Source organism: Artibeus jamaicensis, unplaced genomic scaffold (genome assembly GCF_021234435.1).
Source record: "Artibeus jamaicensis isolate MK-2021 breed Jamaican fruit bat unplaced genomic scaffold, CSHL_Jam_final contig_233, whole genome shotgun sequence".
Lineage (NCBI taxonomy): Eukaryota > Metazoa > Chordata > Mammalia > Chiroptera > Phyllostomidae > Artibeus > Artibeus jamaicensis.
The window spans coordinates 23,648,709-23,665,398 of NW_026521486.1; the positions used below are offsets into that span (position 1 = coordinate 23,648,709).

The 16,690-nt window shown below is 37.8% G+C and overlaps 1 protein-coding gene across 3 annotated transcripts; it reads left to right on the plus strand.

The window, feature by feature from the left end:
- The first annotated feature begins 5,281 nt into the window (after positions 1-5,281).
- LOC119065731 (natural killer cells antigen CD94-like) lies at positions 5,282-15,648 on the plus strand. 3 transcript variants are annotated; one of them, XR_005085641.2, is made up of 7 exons: positions 5,290-5,477; positions 6,579-6,671; positions 6,817-6,879; positions 8,354-8,505; positions 9,310-9,416; positions 10,231-10,403; positions 10,973-15,648. XR_005085641.2 is itself a non-coding variant. In XM_037167866.2 (6 exons), the coding sequence occupies exons 1-6, from the start codon at positions 5,471-5,473 to the stop codon at positions 10,349-10,351; spliced, it is 543 nt and encodes a 180-aa protein (XP_037023761.2). In that variant the 5' UTR covers positions 5,282-5,470; the 3' UTR covers positions 10,352-15,648. The 3 variants fall into 3 exon arrangements, 2 of the variants coding, with proteins under 2 accessions (XP_037023761.2, XP_037023763.2); XM_037167866.2 differs by having other exon boundaries at positions 5,282-5,477; positions 10,231-15,648; XM_037167868.2 differs by having other exon boundaries at positions 5,292-5,477; positions 9,313-9,416; positions 10,231-15,648.
- Positions 15,649-16,690: the final 1,042 nt, after the last annotated feature.

A 16,690-nucleotide genomic window follows, 5' to 3' on the forward strand; every position in this document is an offset into this window, starting at 1 on the left:
CAATGCTTTGCAGTTGGGTAGACAGTGGAAATTGACAGCGATCAAATCAAGACATTAACTGAGAACAATCAATGTTATAACATACAGTAGATAGCCGCCATACACAAAATATCCAAATAAATAAAGTTATTGGTGAAAATGAAAAATGTGTCTTTTATGTTATGGAAAAAATTAAGCGAACTTTTTTGCCAACTAAATGCCATGTATAATATATTAAAAAACTTGCTTTTATGATAGTGTTGTGCATAAATCTTAAGAAACTCAGATCAGTACTCTTATTTTGCGTTTAATGGTAAATTTTAAACACTGAACATACAATTGAGGTAAATACCACTTGATTTCACCATTTCATCTTGTTGTGGGCCAGGGCAGAGTAACAAACCCCTTCATTTATATTTTAAAGTATAAGGACAATGTGACCATCCAACCAAAATCATTTTACTCTTGAGTAAAGTGAGATATATGAGGAATGTAATCAAGAAATATGGTAATAGATGCAGAATATAAAATAGTATATCAACACATTTGAAGTCTAAAGTAAGTTATAAATCATAATACCATATGGTCTCGCCTTTAACAGGAAGCTAAACAACAAAACAAACAAGCCAGCAGAATAAAAACAAAGACACTGAAATAGAGAACAAGGGGACAGTGACCAGAGGGGAGAGGGAAGGGAATTTAAGGGCAAAAAGGGAAGGGAATTGGAGGAACAAGTATGAAGGACACAAGGACAAGAACTAAGGGGGGTGGAAATGGGAGGGAGGTGGGGAGCATGGGGTGGGGTGGGCTGGGATGGGAGAAATAGAAAACTGTACTTGAAAAATAACTAAATAAAATTAGAAAAATAAAAGCTTATACAATTTTTGTAGTTAAAAAATTCTTGAGCATTTAATTTTTACTTTTGCATAATTGTCTATATGCATAATTGCCTTTTGCCAAAGGAAAACATGCATATGCTTTAAAAAAACTATAACACAGAAACACTTACCCTGAAAATCAACAGTTCTTTCTTCTATCTGTTGTTGCCCTGGTTGGTTCCAAAAGACAACCGATTCTCATTCTGGGTTTTCTACTTTTATCAGCCCTCTTTGGAAAAGAATAGAGAGGGGTTTTATTATTTTTCAACCAAGGATAAATCTTGAATTTCATTTTCTAACCAAACCAAGGTTCAGAAATAGTCTTTTCTATCTAATTACAGGGTTCCAGCTTGTTTTTAGTTTACTAATTATTATTATCACTATGTTTTCCTGAATGCTTACAAAGATTATTGAATATTGCAGGAAACAATGTTGTCTGAGTGTGTTAAACACAATGGATAGTGTCTCTTCTTAAGGAAAATCATCTCCAGCTAATGGCAGGAATGGCTAGAATGTGCCTTCACAGCAGGAAGTATACAACACTCTCGGATGAGTTTTTTCAGAAGTTTCCTCACTTCCCCTCATGATCCGAGATACCAATGAAGAGACATGTTGATCTGAGTGCTACCTGAGGCTCACCCAATGCATCCCTTTTTCTCACAGCGTGTTTTTTTATCAGCAGCATCAGGCCTGCCACTCGGACCTCTCCTTTTCACCTTCCACCATCCTCCACCATTTCACCATTTCACTATTAGCTTCATCTCCTTCCTCCATGTCAGAAAAACTTTTTAAAGTCTTAGAAAAAAAGAAACGCATCCCCCCCCCAACATTTCCTTTTTCCAACACGTATCCCTAGAGAGTCTCTGAATATTAGAGGGGCAAAAGTAGCTGTGATAATTATACATCAGATCTGGAGATTCACGGATGTGAGGGCAGCTAAGCTTTTAGCAGATCTGGAGGGAGAAGATCCAGAAGGCTCCAGGCATAAGGGTGCAGAAATATGCCTGGCACAATGGAAGTTCCCAGGGACATGAGAAGGACCACAATAACTCTGCTGCATGTGAACTCTACCATCATGCATGCCAAGAGCATGCATGATGTTTCTCATGACCTATGGGAACAGAAGTTACCAATTCATCGAGATGGTAACACGAGGGATTGGGCTGTTAAATCAGACTCACAAACATTCTTAGAGACTTTACTCAGTATCCACCTTGGCTGGTAATTTAGTGGTACAATGCTTGTGAAGTACAGACAAAGCAGTGAGATATCCAGGCCTGCAGTGCAGATGCCCAGGTCCTTCTGTCCACCTTAGGACACACTGTGGTCCAGACCCAAAGAATAACAAAGGAGCTCTCCAGTGGGAGGTTGTGACTGCATCGCACACATAAAAGGTGGTGCTTTGGCCATTGTATATCTCTATTTTAAACTCAGATGTGACATTTTCCAGGAAGTTGTACTCTATCAACCCACAGATTCTAGTACTATCTTTTGTTTTAGCCACAAATAGTTTTAGATACTCTAATACATCCTGCTAAAATATTCAATAGGTAAAGATTTTGACAAGCAGAACCCACCAGTGTTTGCTAGCAGTTTTGTTAGTAACATGTTTACAGAAGAATTTGTCAGTCCAGAATCCTTCTCGTTTTCTTTTTTCTTTTTCAGAGTCTTCCCTCTCCCTCATTAGGAAAATAAGTTGCACCCCGATGCTAACCATTTTCTTTTCATTTAGGGAATGCATGCATTTTCAAATCAGTGAGATCAAAATAAATTTACCACTTGGGTATATTAGCATATATACTATTACTATGTTCTGTAATATTTTAGTTAGAAATTGCTAGACAGAGAAAAGACCTCACTGTTCATATTTTAAGGGGCCATTAGTTTATATTCCCTAGCTCCTTCTTTGTCTGGAATGATGCAGTTATTAGAATCATTACTTGCTTTGCACAAAGGGCAATGGTAAATTACTGTGGAGAAAAACTGTGGTCGCCTCCAATGGCCATGGGGGAAGAGGATTTCCTGCAAACAGAGATGTGTCTTCTGAAAGGATATCTAACTTCTCAAAAACACACATGTAACTAAATCTGAACATTGCAGCACCATTTCAGTCTGGGTTCTATCTGCATCAGACCTTGAGTTTGGTTTTGAGTGCAAAGTTATTTTGGATGAGCCTGGAATAAAGGTCAGAAAGGGTGTTAATCCAGGGGAGGGCAGGCAGAACACAATAAAGGTTGATCTCTTGAGTGTAGCTACCAGAAGAGGAAATTAGAAGTTAACACTGTTGAGTGATTTTGGGAAATGGGACAAACCTTAGTGTTCAGAATTGCCTTTTCGAGGGCTGACAGTGCTTGGCTACCCCAAATCCTGAGGCTCACTGGTTAAAGCCCATCCAGGTGATAATTCCTCATTACTTCTGACAGCCATGTGTGAGATCAGGAGGGCTTTCAGCAGTTCTAGGAGAAAAAAGTCTGCAGATGCTGGTACTGGTTGGCCAGAGCTCACAAATATAGCGAGGGATGTCGGTGGGGCAATAAGAGCCACTGCTCCACATGTAGATAAGTGATAGGGGCCCTGGCACAAGATCAGTTCAACTAACCATGTACAAGAAGGAATCAAAGAGTAAACCAGGGCTGGCTTAATTCAGAAAGAATGAAAGGGAGCATTTTTATATACATCTTTTGTGTGAGTGCATTAGGTGTGTGTGTTCATCTGTTTTTATGAGTTGAACCTACGATCCTTGAACACAACTTTGATGAACATTTATTTCTAATTAAGTGAACTAAGGTGAAAAAAGAAGACAGTGTTTTAGGTAAATCTCACCAAACATGGATCTGAAAACTTAGAACAGCTTCCAAATGAAGGTCATCTTGTGAATGTGGGAAGTATAGGAATAACACCTACTAGATATTCGGTCCCAAATCTGTATGATCTCAAGACTAAATTTGAAAACAAAATCTTAAACTTCTATTTACCTGAGGGGACTTTTCATGCAGCAAGAAAAGCAAAAAACTGAAAGCAATTTTTTCTAGTTCATCTTTGTCCAAAATTAGAGCTAAAAATGAATAGACTCCAAGTGGGCACAGGATCATCGATACTTCACCCTTTTCAACACGGGTTTGCTTAAAGTCTGGATGAATGCTTTTTTTGGTCTACATTATCTGGTTACAATGGAAATTCCATCAATTTTGGTGGTTGAATTAAAGCATCTATGCACACTCTGCATAAAAAGATAGAAAAATTTTAACTTCATGGAAACTGAAAAATAAAATCACATTCCTTGTTTTCTGTTTTTGTTTTTCCTCTTTTTTTGGTTGAAAAGACTGTCTTCAACGAAGAAGTTCATTGATGGTAATATCACAATGCTTAAACATAAATCATATAAAGAAGAAAAACTTACTTGAGAGTCTGCTTTATAGGTGGATGACTGGTAGATTGTATTTCCAGATACTTACCTACTTCATCAGCAGAGATCAAAGTACTTACTCTTAAGGATTTTATTCTAATTATCTGTCCTACATTTTAATTCCCTACTAATAAGATTATTCCTCTGAGAACAAAAAAAGTGTAAATTTAACTATCAGTATATTATCTAAATGAGATAACACAGTAAAAATGTAATGATTAATATGCTAGTAAAAATAGAGATAATACAGCAACTGACATCACGTTCAAAGACTGGCAAGGAAAGGTGCTCTGGAGGAATCAGTGCTGGAAGCTTTTAAGGCTCATGGGAATGGGCGCTCTGCTGTGGGCAGAGACCAGCAGAAGCAGTTTTAGAGCACAGGGTGCGTGTGCGTGTCTCTGTGTGTGCATGGAACAGAATGGGAAGTCGCTCTGATTCTACATTTTTGATATTCCCCTTCCATAGCTGAGTGAATGAGGCAGGGATCAGAAGCATACAATGAGAGATGGAAATACCAACCACTCTCTGCTAGAGAAAAGAAATCAGAATTACAAGGCAGAGACCCAGAGGAATAAGCCTGATTTGAAATACATTGCATGTGTGTTTTGGAGAAAGTCTTGGGCCTCACACTTACTGTCTTTGGTCAAGTAGTTAGCTCTGACTTAGTTTTTTCTCTGGAAAAATGCATATATTTGCATATCTTCATTTTAAGCCATTTTTGAAATAAATAAGCTAATATGTGCCAAGTGCTTTAATTTGTGAACAGCACAAGTCAGTTATAAATGTTTCTCATCATTAAAGAAGAAAAATTCTGTAAGAAATTTCATTATAGTAAGTAAATTTAAGTTTGGGTTGACCACCTTTTTTCCCTATGTTCTAATAATTTTTAAGATGATTTTGATTTTCAAACATAAAAAAATGCTTCCTTTCAGCTCTTTTTTATGATAGTCAGAGTGTTTGCTTTACACAAGTACAATTACACAAGTGACTATTTCCTGTATTGTGGTTCCAGGGACATTTTCAAAGCTAGTGACTTTCTACCTCCTATTCATACTATACATCTGGGTCTCACCAATAGATGATTCAAGAACATCACTTAAATACACACTCAACTCTCAGATTCCTAGCCTCTTGCTCAATCCTGTGATCTGACAACGTTCTTCTTGAACAAGCAAACAACCTGACGGATACTGGAACAACATTTCTCATGGCAGGTATGTGAAATCCCGTCATAAAATAAAAACAGAAATAACAAGGATACCTCTAAATCAGTAGTGGGATTGGAGTTTACCTGGTTAATTATGAGCAACTTAATTCTAACACAGAGGAAATAGAGAATGGCAAATACTAATGACACAATGCTGACAAGTGCTATTTAGAAATTTAACATTTATGTTGTCACATCCCAAACCCACCCAGATTAACAGTTTGACGCACTGGACTGTTGTTAATGTCAACACTCTTTGGGAGTGTGCTAAAGTTCATGTGGAATTTCCTGATGTTAGATTATTTGGGGGAAATGACTATAAACAAATAACTATGGGTATAGGAAATGTAATGTGCTTGTACAAGAAATAGTTGCTTGTATGATGGATAATATACTGTGGAGTGAATCTAAGTCCCCACGGTATTGCCCATGGAGTGGTTGGGGAACCTCTCCTCACACCAGGTTCAGATGCTCCTATGTCTTCTCATCCCTGGAAAACCTCTACAGATCCAGGAGACCCTGATCTTTCTCCAAAGAGCAAATGCATTGAGATTAGCAGGCGAGCACATCTCAAGGAGTATTATTGTGACGACGATAGAATGTGTTAAAGACTGGTCCAAGGCAAATTTTCATTTGATTTCAGACTTGGGTATTCACTAGTTTTGATACTTGAGAAAATAACATTATTAATGGCTTCTAAATTTTCTCGTCTGCCTACTGAGAGTTAGATGACCATCTTTCATTTTTCCTGGGAAAATAAAAGTAATATCTGTTATGCAAGTCCTAACACAGAACTTGGTCACTATTAATACCGTCTTAGTCCAGATCTCTGTGCTCATTTGCCAAATTTAACAAAAAAAATTGTCAAATCCACCTTTCTGAGACAGAGCTAGTAAAGAGCAAAAGTTATGGATATTTTCTTGGAAGAATAATGTATACCTTAAAATTTTAGTAGTGGGTGGAGTGGGACATGCCTTCAATTTCCAATGTTTCATTGGCAAGATGGTTGTGTTGTGAAGCCAAAGAAATTTTTAAAATTTTCTTCCCTGGTTTCTGCAGCTCCTGTGTTTGTTATTTAACTCATGTCTCTGCCTCTTTCTCTCTACAGCTTCTCAGACCACTCTGTGGAGGTTGATTTCTGGGATGTTAGGAGTAACAGCCCTTGTGTTGATGGCTATTTTGGGAATTTTGATGAAAAACAGTAAGTTTTTCTAGGCAAGTTTATATAAAGATAAAAACTGTGATGAACCCATTCAATGTGAAAGGCTTCATTTTACTAAGGTGTAACATTGTGTTATTTCAGAAACCTGTATCTAACTAAGTACATTTCTAATTATTTCTCATAGCATTTATTGAACCAGATAACCAGCCAACAGCATCTTCAGGACCCACCCCTGCACCCCAGAAAGGTGAGTTTCATACTTTGGAAAACCTTTGTGTTGGCAGAGGGTGAAAAAGTTTTCTTATTTTTCCCACACAGCAGCATAATGGAACATTACGTGTGGTAATCCAAGTTTACCTACTAATTTTAGAATAGTCTCATGTCATTGTTCTCTAATATAAGAATTTTTAAATTACCATGAATGCATATCATTGATATATTTAATTATAAAGAACATGTTAACCTGAAATGTCATATTTTTCTTGCAACAGTACTCATGTTTAAGTAACAAATCAAAAAGATATTAGAGTACACACGATAGCCATCCTAATGATCTGCCTTTGTTTCCTTGTGATATACTTTTATATCTCTTTACCTTTACTTCTTTTTCTTTCATGAATAAGAATATAGTGCAGAAATTTATCAGGTTAGGCCAGTTTAAAGTCCAATTTTTTAGTGTTTTTTTTCACTCTCAAAGTTGTTTCCCCATCTTCTGTGATTATATAGCAATCCATTTATATCTTGTTTGCATTTTTCTAGCTGTATTGAGATATAATTGGCATATAACAATTCACAATTTAAAGTGTTTGGTGTGTTGAAATATTTTGTGATATGATTATGATTAGAATATTAGCTATCTATTCCAGCACCTCACATAATTATTTTTTAAATTTTCTTTTATGGTGAAAACACTGAAATCTACTCTTTTAGCAAATTACAGGTATAGAATAAAACATTGCTAACTATCAACCCAGTACTCTGCAGTAGATGATCCGAATTTATTCATTTTCTAACTGGAGGACTTCAACCTTCAGTCAACACCTCCGCCTTTGCCCTCACCTCCCAGGCCCTGTAAATACCATTCTTTGCTACAACTTCATTTGGCAAAGATATGAATACCATGTATTCATACATGTATTCTGACTTTTATCACTTAGGATAATACATATTCAAGATGCTATTGCTCCTTAAACTAAATGATCCAATTGTTTTACTGAACTTCATTTAGAAAATAAATAATCAAACATATATCAGAATTACCCCAATGTACCATATTCTTTCTGACTCAGGAAATATGCCAAGATACCTTTCTCCCTTAAATATCCCTTTCATTTAATCTACTCCTATTTACACCCAAAGTGACTCAACTTTGGGTCACTTTCTCAAAAGAATTCTTCTAAATGCTCCCATCCTATACTCTGCTCACAATGTTTTAACATATTGAATTTCTGTGTGTATTTTCCCAAGTTAGCATTATGTATTACTAATGCATGATTAGAAATCGTATAATTCTGACTCTATCTTCAGGATAGATAATTCCCATGAAAAAAAGTTCAAGTCTGACCTGGTCACATTATTATCCCTGAATTATAGTATATTATTAGATTTTTAAACAATATTTGTTTAAAAAGAATCAATAGCAAATAACTTTTGAATGAGTAAATAACATTGATTATATCAAATATACAATGCTATCAAACATACTTTATGTTTTCTCTTAGACTCTGGCTGCTGTTCTTGCCAAGAAAAGTGGATTGGATACCAATGCAACTGTTATTTCATTTCTAGTGATTCTAAACCTTGGGCAGAGAGCAAGAAATCCTGTGCTTCTCAAAATTCTACTCTGCTTCAGTTGCACAATGGAAATGAATTGGCAAGTATTTAATTCTCATTTTCTTTGACTTAAGAAAATATACCATTTAAGTGAACTGAATTCTTTGAATCAAGTCTTTAATCACAGAGTAACTGGATTGTTATATTTGAACTAATAGCTTACTGATTTCCTAAACCTTGAAACAACCAATTATAGAATCTACATAGAATTTCTTAAAGATTTATATTATGAGTAAAAATCCAGAGAGGTGCCATATAAAATATAAGAGACTTGTTAGAGGGAAATCAAGTAAGGAATAATGAGTCATTATTTTTATTCAAAGATATAAGTAAACAAGTTTATAATTTTTATTTCTATAATTAAATTTATAATTTATTTTGCAGTTATATAGCAGTTGTCAACATACTAGGATATCATGTGACCTAAATATGGATAATATGATCACAAAATTACCTACCTCTTATGAAAAAGTAAAAAACTTCTCTAGCTGCATGAAGAAACTGTGCTTAGTACAGGATGAATAGGTTAGATCTGTGAAATTTATTCCTCAAGATACTGCTGATTTGGGACCAGATGGGATTGTTGAGATGGTATGAAGAAAGTGTTACAGGAAAACCGTAACTCCCTTTACATCATTCATTCCCACAGGAAGTAAGATCTTTGTCTCCATAAATGAATGGATTTGATAAATGACAAATTTGAAGCATGTGACTATACCTCCTAACTAGAGCTTAAAAATTATTTCAGTTTGAGTAATTTCAAGGTTGACTCTTATGCTGGACACAGACTGCGTTATTCAAAGAATAGACTCAAATTAAGTAAATGTTTGTCTCTGTTTCTAAGCAGCGCTTCATGAGATCCAATACACATTTTTACTGGATTGGACTCTCTTACAGCAAAGAACGTGATGCCTGGTTGTGGGAAAATGGCTCTGCTCTCATCCCAGACCAGTAAGTTTCTGGAAATCAAGATTTTTTCCATTCTGTATGAGTTTGTTCTTAGATGTGACTAGAGAATGTAACTTACAGGAACGCTGTAGCTATGATAACCTATCTAAAGCATGTGAATACAGAAGAGAGTATAATACAAGTGAGTGACAATTTTAGCTCTATCTAGAACATCCATGTGTATATGCTCAAGTGATACAAGTTAGTATACTTGCGACCATTGAAGAAGTTTTGATATATAGTGTTTTTTTTTAACTTTGTACAAGCCCTTGGCTGTGTGGTACATGTAGAAAGATGTTCACAAATGCAGATGGTATCCAGGGAAACCAGGGTAGCCATCATTTTCTTTATTTTAGTGAAGCCCAATATTCTAAGCATCTCTTCATGCTTTAAATATGCTGGGCTCATTTTTGCACACCAGTAATCTTAAAATCTCATTTTTATTCATTAACATGCATTTGCAGCATCATCCGTGACAAATCTTATGCTCTGATTTGTTTTCCTAGACTAAATTAGTCAATGCATCTTTAAATAAAATAGAAGCAAAGTTTATCATTTATAAAACTCAATAATAACAATACAGAATTTAAACACTTATGGCCTCAAAGCTATTCATTATTGAGGCAATAAATGAGTTTTTGTGCTGTTGTATTTGAAATCATGAAAACTGTGGCTATTGAAAGAAAAACTACCATGACTCAATATGTGAATACGTCATTCAAATGCTTTAAAAATTGTGTTATTTAATAAAAAAACACCATCCCTCAACATTCTCATTTCCTTTTCTGATATGATAACATGTTATTTTTCATTACAGACTTCCAGTCACTAAATTTTCAAATACAAGGAACTGCATAGTTTATAGCCCATCTGGAAATGTTTTGGATGAACCCTGCACAAAACAAAACTATTATATCTGTCAACAACAGCTCATATAGGTGTTGCTTAGGCCAGAAGGGGTGGGCAATGAGGTCCAGTATTACTAAAAGGGTAAGTTTACCTCTTATCCATAAAATGTTTCATGTTATCTTATAAAAAATATTGATATATTTGAAACCATGTATTTTACAACTGATAAAATTTGTGCACTTACATCAGCAGTTGTAAAACATCAATATAAAGAATTTCATGAATATTTTGATTTAGTGTACATGTTCAGTATTAAATGTAATATATTTTCATGCATATTTTAAATTTTTTGCAGTAATTTAAATAAAACAATTCACATCAAAAATATATATTAAGATCATTTCAGATTTGTGTGGCATACTAAATTGGGAATTCCCATCTCGTTTTTGTTTGTCTAGAAGTTAGTTCTTATTGGCTATCTATACATCTATATGTGTCAATTTGGAGCTGAAAGTGCTATATGACAATTTCCTTGTATTTATCATCCGACTTCACAGGAGAACAGATTTGCGTCTTGCTGCTCCTGATTTCTGTAGGACAATCAGAAGTCTTTTGCCAAATATGTTTTTCTATGTGACTGTGCTTGTATTTTGTGAAGGATCTGAGCCCTAACCACACACATTTACCATATCTATTTCTTTACTCCACAGGCCTTTCTTGCCATATGCTTATCAGTCAGTAAAAAAGTCACATATGCATTAAGAATCGTAATCACTAATCAACCCTAAAACCCTTTTCTAAAGTTTGTCAAAACCGAACAATTCCATTTTAGGGGGACAAGGGACAGAAGGAGAAGGAGCAGCCCATTTTATTGAGGGGTTTCTGAGTATGTCAAAGAAGAGTGGGGACGCAGTAAGATCCGCTGTCCTGACCCGAATGGGATTTTCCCCAGCCTCAAAGACTTCAGAAGCCAATTTATTTTTTAAAAAAATTGTTGGACGTACGCCTTAAGATATTTATATTGACATCTCTATTTGTTTACTAAAAAACATTTTAATTAAATCATAATAATTGAAAACCCAAAGTTGATTTAAAAATTTTAAATGTTTTATTTATAGATGAAAGAAAGAGAGAGATCAATCTGTTATTCCACCCACTTATGCATTCATTTGTTCATTTTTTTTTATTTAAAAGGAGAGAAACATCAATGTGTGTTTGCCTGTCATGCATCCCCCACTGCGTACCTGGCCCACAACCCAGGCATGTGCCCTGATTGGGAATCGAACTGGCAACCTTTGGTTTGGAGGTCTGTGCTCAATCCACTGAGCTACACCAGCCAGGGCCATTTGTTCACTCTCATGTGCCCTGATTAGAGATCAAACCCACAACTTTGGCATATTGGGCTAACACTCTAATCATTTGAACTTGTCCCAGAAGCTGCTTATCCTATCCTCATTTTTTAATTCTTTTTTCTTCTTGTTATTCAGATTGGTTGTTATTTTCTTCCTTATGTTCCAAATCATTAATTTGATTCTCAGCTTCACCTACTCTACTGTTGTTTCTCTGTAAATTGTCCTTTATTTCAATTATTGTACCCATAGTTTCCAACTAGACCCCTTTTATCCTGTTGAGGTCCTCACTAAGTGTTATGAGTATCTTTATAAATAGTCTTTTGAAGTCTACATCTGACAGATTGCTTATCTCCATTTCATTTAGTTCCTTTTCTGGAGTTTCGATATGCTTTCATTTGGGCCGTATTTCTCTATGTACTTATTTTGACAGTCTCCTTGTGTTGGTTTCTATGTATTTGGTAGAGCTGCTATGACTCCCTGTCTTGGTAGCTTGGCCTAATGTAGTAGGTGTCCCATAGGGTTCAATGGCAGAGCCTCCTCTATCATCCAAGCTGAGTATTTGAGGAGCCTCCTTTGTATGGGCTGAGTATACTTTCCTCTTATACTTGAGCCTCGGTTGCTGTTCCCAACCAATGGGTTGGACTTACACAGGCCAGTCAGATACAACGATTGGCTAAGACCAATGGCCACCAACCTCTGCCCTCTGTGGTGGATCAGCTGTGCAGGGGCAGGGTGGTGGTGCTTCAAAGCAGTCTATAGCTGTCCACTGGATAGCAGGCTCTGGGGTTTCCCAGATGGTGCAGAACAAGGTCAGTCCCCACCTGTGTTCTGCCCAGGACCACTGTGCCTTAGCTATAAAGCAATCTGAGAAGCCTGCTGTTTGTGCTGGGCTTGGAGATTCCAGGTGATGCCAAATGTGAATCGAGGCTGGCTGCTGCTAGCGCCAGGCCTGGGAGCTCACTGAGGCTGGCTGTTGTTTTGATAGGATTTATGAAGTTCTGAAGCATGAGCTAAGACCAGCTATTTATATGGAAAAGTCCCAGTTAACAATTTGGGTGGGTCAATAAGTTGTGTGGGAGGAAGTCTCAGGGGATCTTCAGGGCTGAGCAAACAGTGTTAGCCAGTTTGACAGAGTGTCAGATATGGCACCTGCCAATCGACTTTGTGGCTGTAGAGGAAGAGCTCAGTAAAGGGACAATGGCCTCTGCCTGCATTTATGTCTGAGAGAAAGCTCTCCTTCAGCTCCCACCTTGTTGCCAGATACTTCAGCTCCTCTCTATATGCCACTGATTCCTTTCAAACTGCTACTCCTGTGTTGGAGCTCAGAGGGAGTTTGAATAAGTCCATGTGTACGTTCTTTAAGTTTTTTTTGCAGTCACATGTTATGGGGACTTATCTTCCTGCCACTGGCACCCTCAGCTGGGAGGCCTGGTGTGGGGCTGGGACACCTTGCTCCCAAGATATGTCTCCTGAATTTTTATCCACCATAGATGTGGGACCAGCACATTCTGGGTCCACACCCTTCCTACCAGTATGGATGGTTGCAGTTTCTTTGATTCTGTAGTTATCAGACTTCTCTTCAACCCAGTTTCTGATGCTTCTGAGTGATGGTTGTTTAATAATTTAGTTGTAATTTTGATGTGGTTGTATAATGGGGGGTATCTGAACAACTTGGCCAGTGTTTTAATAACATTAAAACCTCTGCCTGTGTGGAGCCAGGGAGATGTGTGTGACTCTGACCTGTGATAAAGCTGGGAGGAAGCTCCCCCAATGTTACAGTCCCTGTACAAGAGCTTGAAGATGGTTTGCTCCATGTCATGGGGCCATACCTCCCCAGACTATCTATGGCAGCCAAGAAAGGCAGAAAATTCAGGAGTGTTAGCAAGTGTAGCCGATTGTGGGAGGAGTCAAAACTGGGGTTATGGAGGAGGATGCAGTCTGGGATTGAAACAAAAGGGTGGGCTGCCGGGTGGGATCAGGACAACGGGAGAAAATGTGGAACCTTTGTGGGACCATGCAGGTCAATAGTGGTGAAAGTACTCTTGTCAGCGGGCCTTATGGGGGTGCCATGTTGTTTTGGATTAAGAACTGGAGATCACAGCGACACAGTTGATGGTTTTGGAACTGCGGGAGACCTGCCCAGTTGAGCATGGATTACTGGGAGGAACCAGGAGAAGTGAGCTACGGACTCTGTTTTTTTTCCCTTCTGGAAGGTGGTATTTCTGATTGGCATGCTCTGAGGCTGGTCTGACTGGGCAAACGGGGGACGGCAGGGCTGTGTGTTTATGGGTGTATGTTCATTTCTTAAGGGAGTGAGATTTAACAGCAGAATTCTCCCATTGTTTTAAACCCGTATAACTTTTAATTAAATATGTTTTCCTTTTTACTAACTCTGGCATTGAGAACCACAGTTCCTAACACAGTTCTGGTTAAAGAAGAACCATAGAACAAAAGACTGTGGGGAGGGCAGCTTGTTTCTGAGACAGTTGTGTGAGGAGGCCAAGTTTACCTACACTGACATCTTGACCGGAATTCCCTTGGGACTTTAATTACCTCTAAAAACAGCCCAGTCTTTGCCACTATTCGGGATGTAAATCACACCGTATTCATAAACCCTACTCAAATTTAAGGGGAGAGGACTGTACAGGTATATACGAGGGCATGGGAGTTTGGTTGGTCATCTTAGAGATTTGCTTACTGTACCAACATACCCCTAAAATATGTTGTCACTGCTACTTCATAGTTTATTAAATTTAAACACTGCATATTACTTTTTAGTTCCCCCATTATAGTGACTTCTAAGTTTGCTTAAAAAATAGATTTATTTTACAGTTGCCCTGAGACAGCCCTCTGCTTATTTCAGGATAGGCTTGTGACTCAGCGTCTTTGAAGGTTTTATTTACAGAGAGAGAGGAGAAGGGAGGGGAAGAGAGGGAGAGAAGCATCAATATCCTAGAGGCATATTGATCAGTGCCTCTCACACTCGCCCCAGCCGGGGCCCAGGCTGCAGCCCAGCCCTGTGCCTTGACCAGAATCAAACCGTAACGGTTGCTGCCGGAGGGAGCTCAGCCAAGTTTGGTCTCGAGTCAGTTTTTCACTCTTGGCCATGATGAACTATTTATGGTAAGTTCTTTGAAGTTCAAAATTATTGAGTGTAACCGAGGGCCAATTTTTAATTGATAACTTACACTTGAAATAATGAGTTAGAAATCCTATTTCTGTGTGACCAGATCTGTGGGGAATTTCTGCTCGAGCTCTCCTGAAACCCTGTGTCAGCAGCTTCATCCAGAGGTGAATCGTGTCTTCACACACACAGAAATATACTGGGAGCTTGTCACTGGGCTGTCTTTGGTCCCCAAATAACTGCGGACCTCATTTGAATTCTCTTTCTCCTGCTTCTTCATATTATGTAATTTTACTAAAGCTTTACATAAACAAAGCAACAAACAACAAGTGTTGTAGAGGTTGAGGGGAAAAGGGGACACTAGTTCACTGTTGGTGGGATTGCAGACTGGTACAACCACTATAGAAAACGGTATGGGATTTTCTCAGAAAACTAAAAATGGATCTGCCTTTTGACCTGGCAATTTCACTGCTAGGATTATGTCCTAAGAACCCTGAACCACCAATCCAAAAGAACCTATGCACCCCAATGTTCATAGCAACACAATTTACAATAGCCAAGTGCTGGAGGCAACCTACATAATTTACAATAGCCAAGTGCTGGAGGCAACCTAAGTGCCCATCAGTAAATGAATGGATCAAAAAACTGTGGTACATTTACACAATGGAATTCTATGCAGCAGAAAGAAAGAAGAAGCTCCTACCCTTTGCAACAGCATGGATAGAACTGGAAAGCATTATGCTAAGTGAAATAAGCCAGGTGCTGAAGGACAAATACCATATGATCTCACCTTTAACAGGAACCTAAACAACAAAACAAATAAACAAGCAAAATATAACCAAAAACACTGAAATAGAGAAGAGGCTGACAGTGATCAGAGGGGAGAGGGGAGGGAATTTCAGGGGAAAAGGGAAAGGGTTTACAGAAACAAGTATAAAAGACACATGGACAAAAACTAGGGGGGGGTGGAAATGGGAGGGAGGAGGGCTGGGTAGGTGGGCTGAGATGGGAGTAAAAGACAGAAAACTGTACTTGAACAACAAAATAAAATTTAAAATTTTTAATTAAAAGTTATAAAATTAAAAAATATGTTAATTGGAGCCTTATTTTTTAAAAAATTATCTAAACCTGAAAATCCTTGGGATATTTAAATGCTCATTTTCATTTCTGTACGTTTTGACCTCTAAAATGTTTTCTCTTTAGATCATAGCACAGTGTTGGAAAGCCTTCTCTAAACATCTGAGCAGCACATATTTTCAATGTGTGGGCCACTCTATTGAAACTACTCAACCCTGCCATAGGATTTTAAGAGAAGACATAAATGGTAGAGAAATCCATGAAATGGCTGTGTTACAGTAGAGCTTTATTTACAAACACAGAGAGATGGTGGGACACATTTGCTTCACAGGTCACAGTTTGCCAACCCTTGGCAAAGTGTATGAAATGAGAATATAGCATGAACCCTGCTCTCCACATTGCCTTATTCTTTTCTAGGTTATATCATACTAGTTGTAAATATACTTCTCAATTTTGTTATACAAAAGAGCTATGCTTTGTATTATAATCTGTTTCAGTATAAAAGGTGAAAATCTATAAGGTAGAGGTGTCCAACTCACTTTCACCAGGGGCCACATCAGCCTCGGGGTTGCCTTCAAAGGGCCAAATGCAATTTCAACTCCTTTAACAGTTAAGGAGTAGTTACATTTGTACAGTCCTAAAATTATTTCGGCCCTTCGAAGGCAACGGTGAAGCTGATGTGGCCCCTGGTAAAAATGAGTTGGACACCCCTGCTATAAGGTATGTGTTAGAACCAAACTGCAAGCTGTCTGCTAACGATCTCCACATTCCAGTGTGTAAACCCTTGTATACTTTTCTCCCACATTGTGTCAGGGTTGAACCGTGTGACAAGTGAAATACAGTGGAAATGACAGTGGGCCACTTCTGAGTCTAGA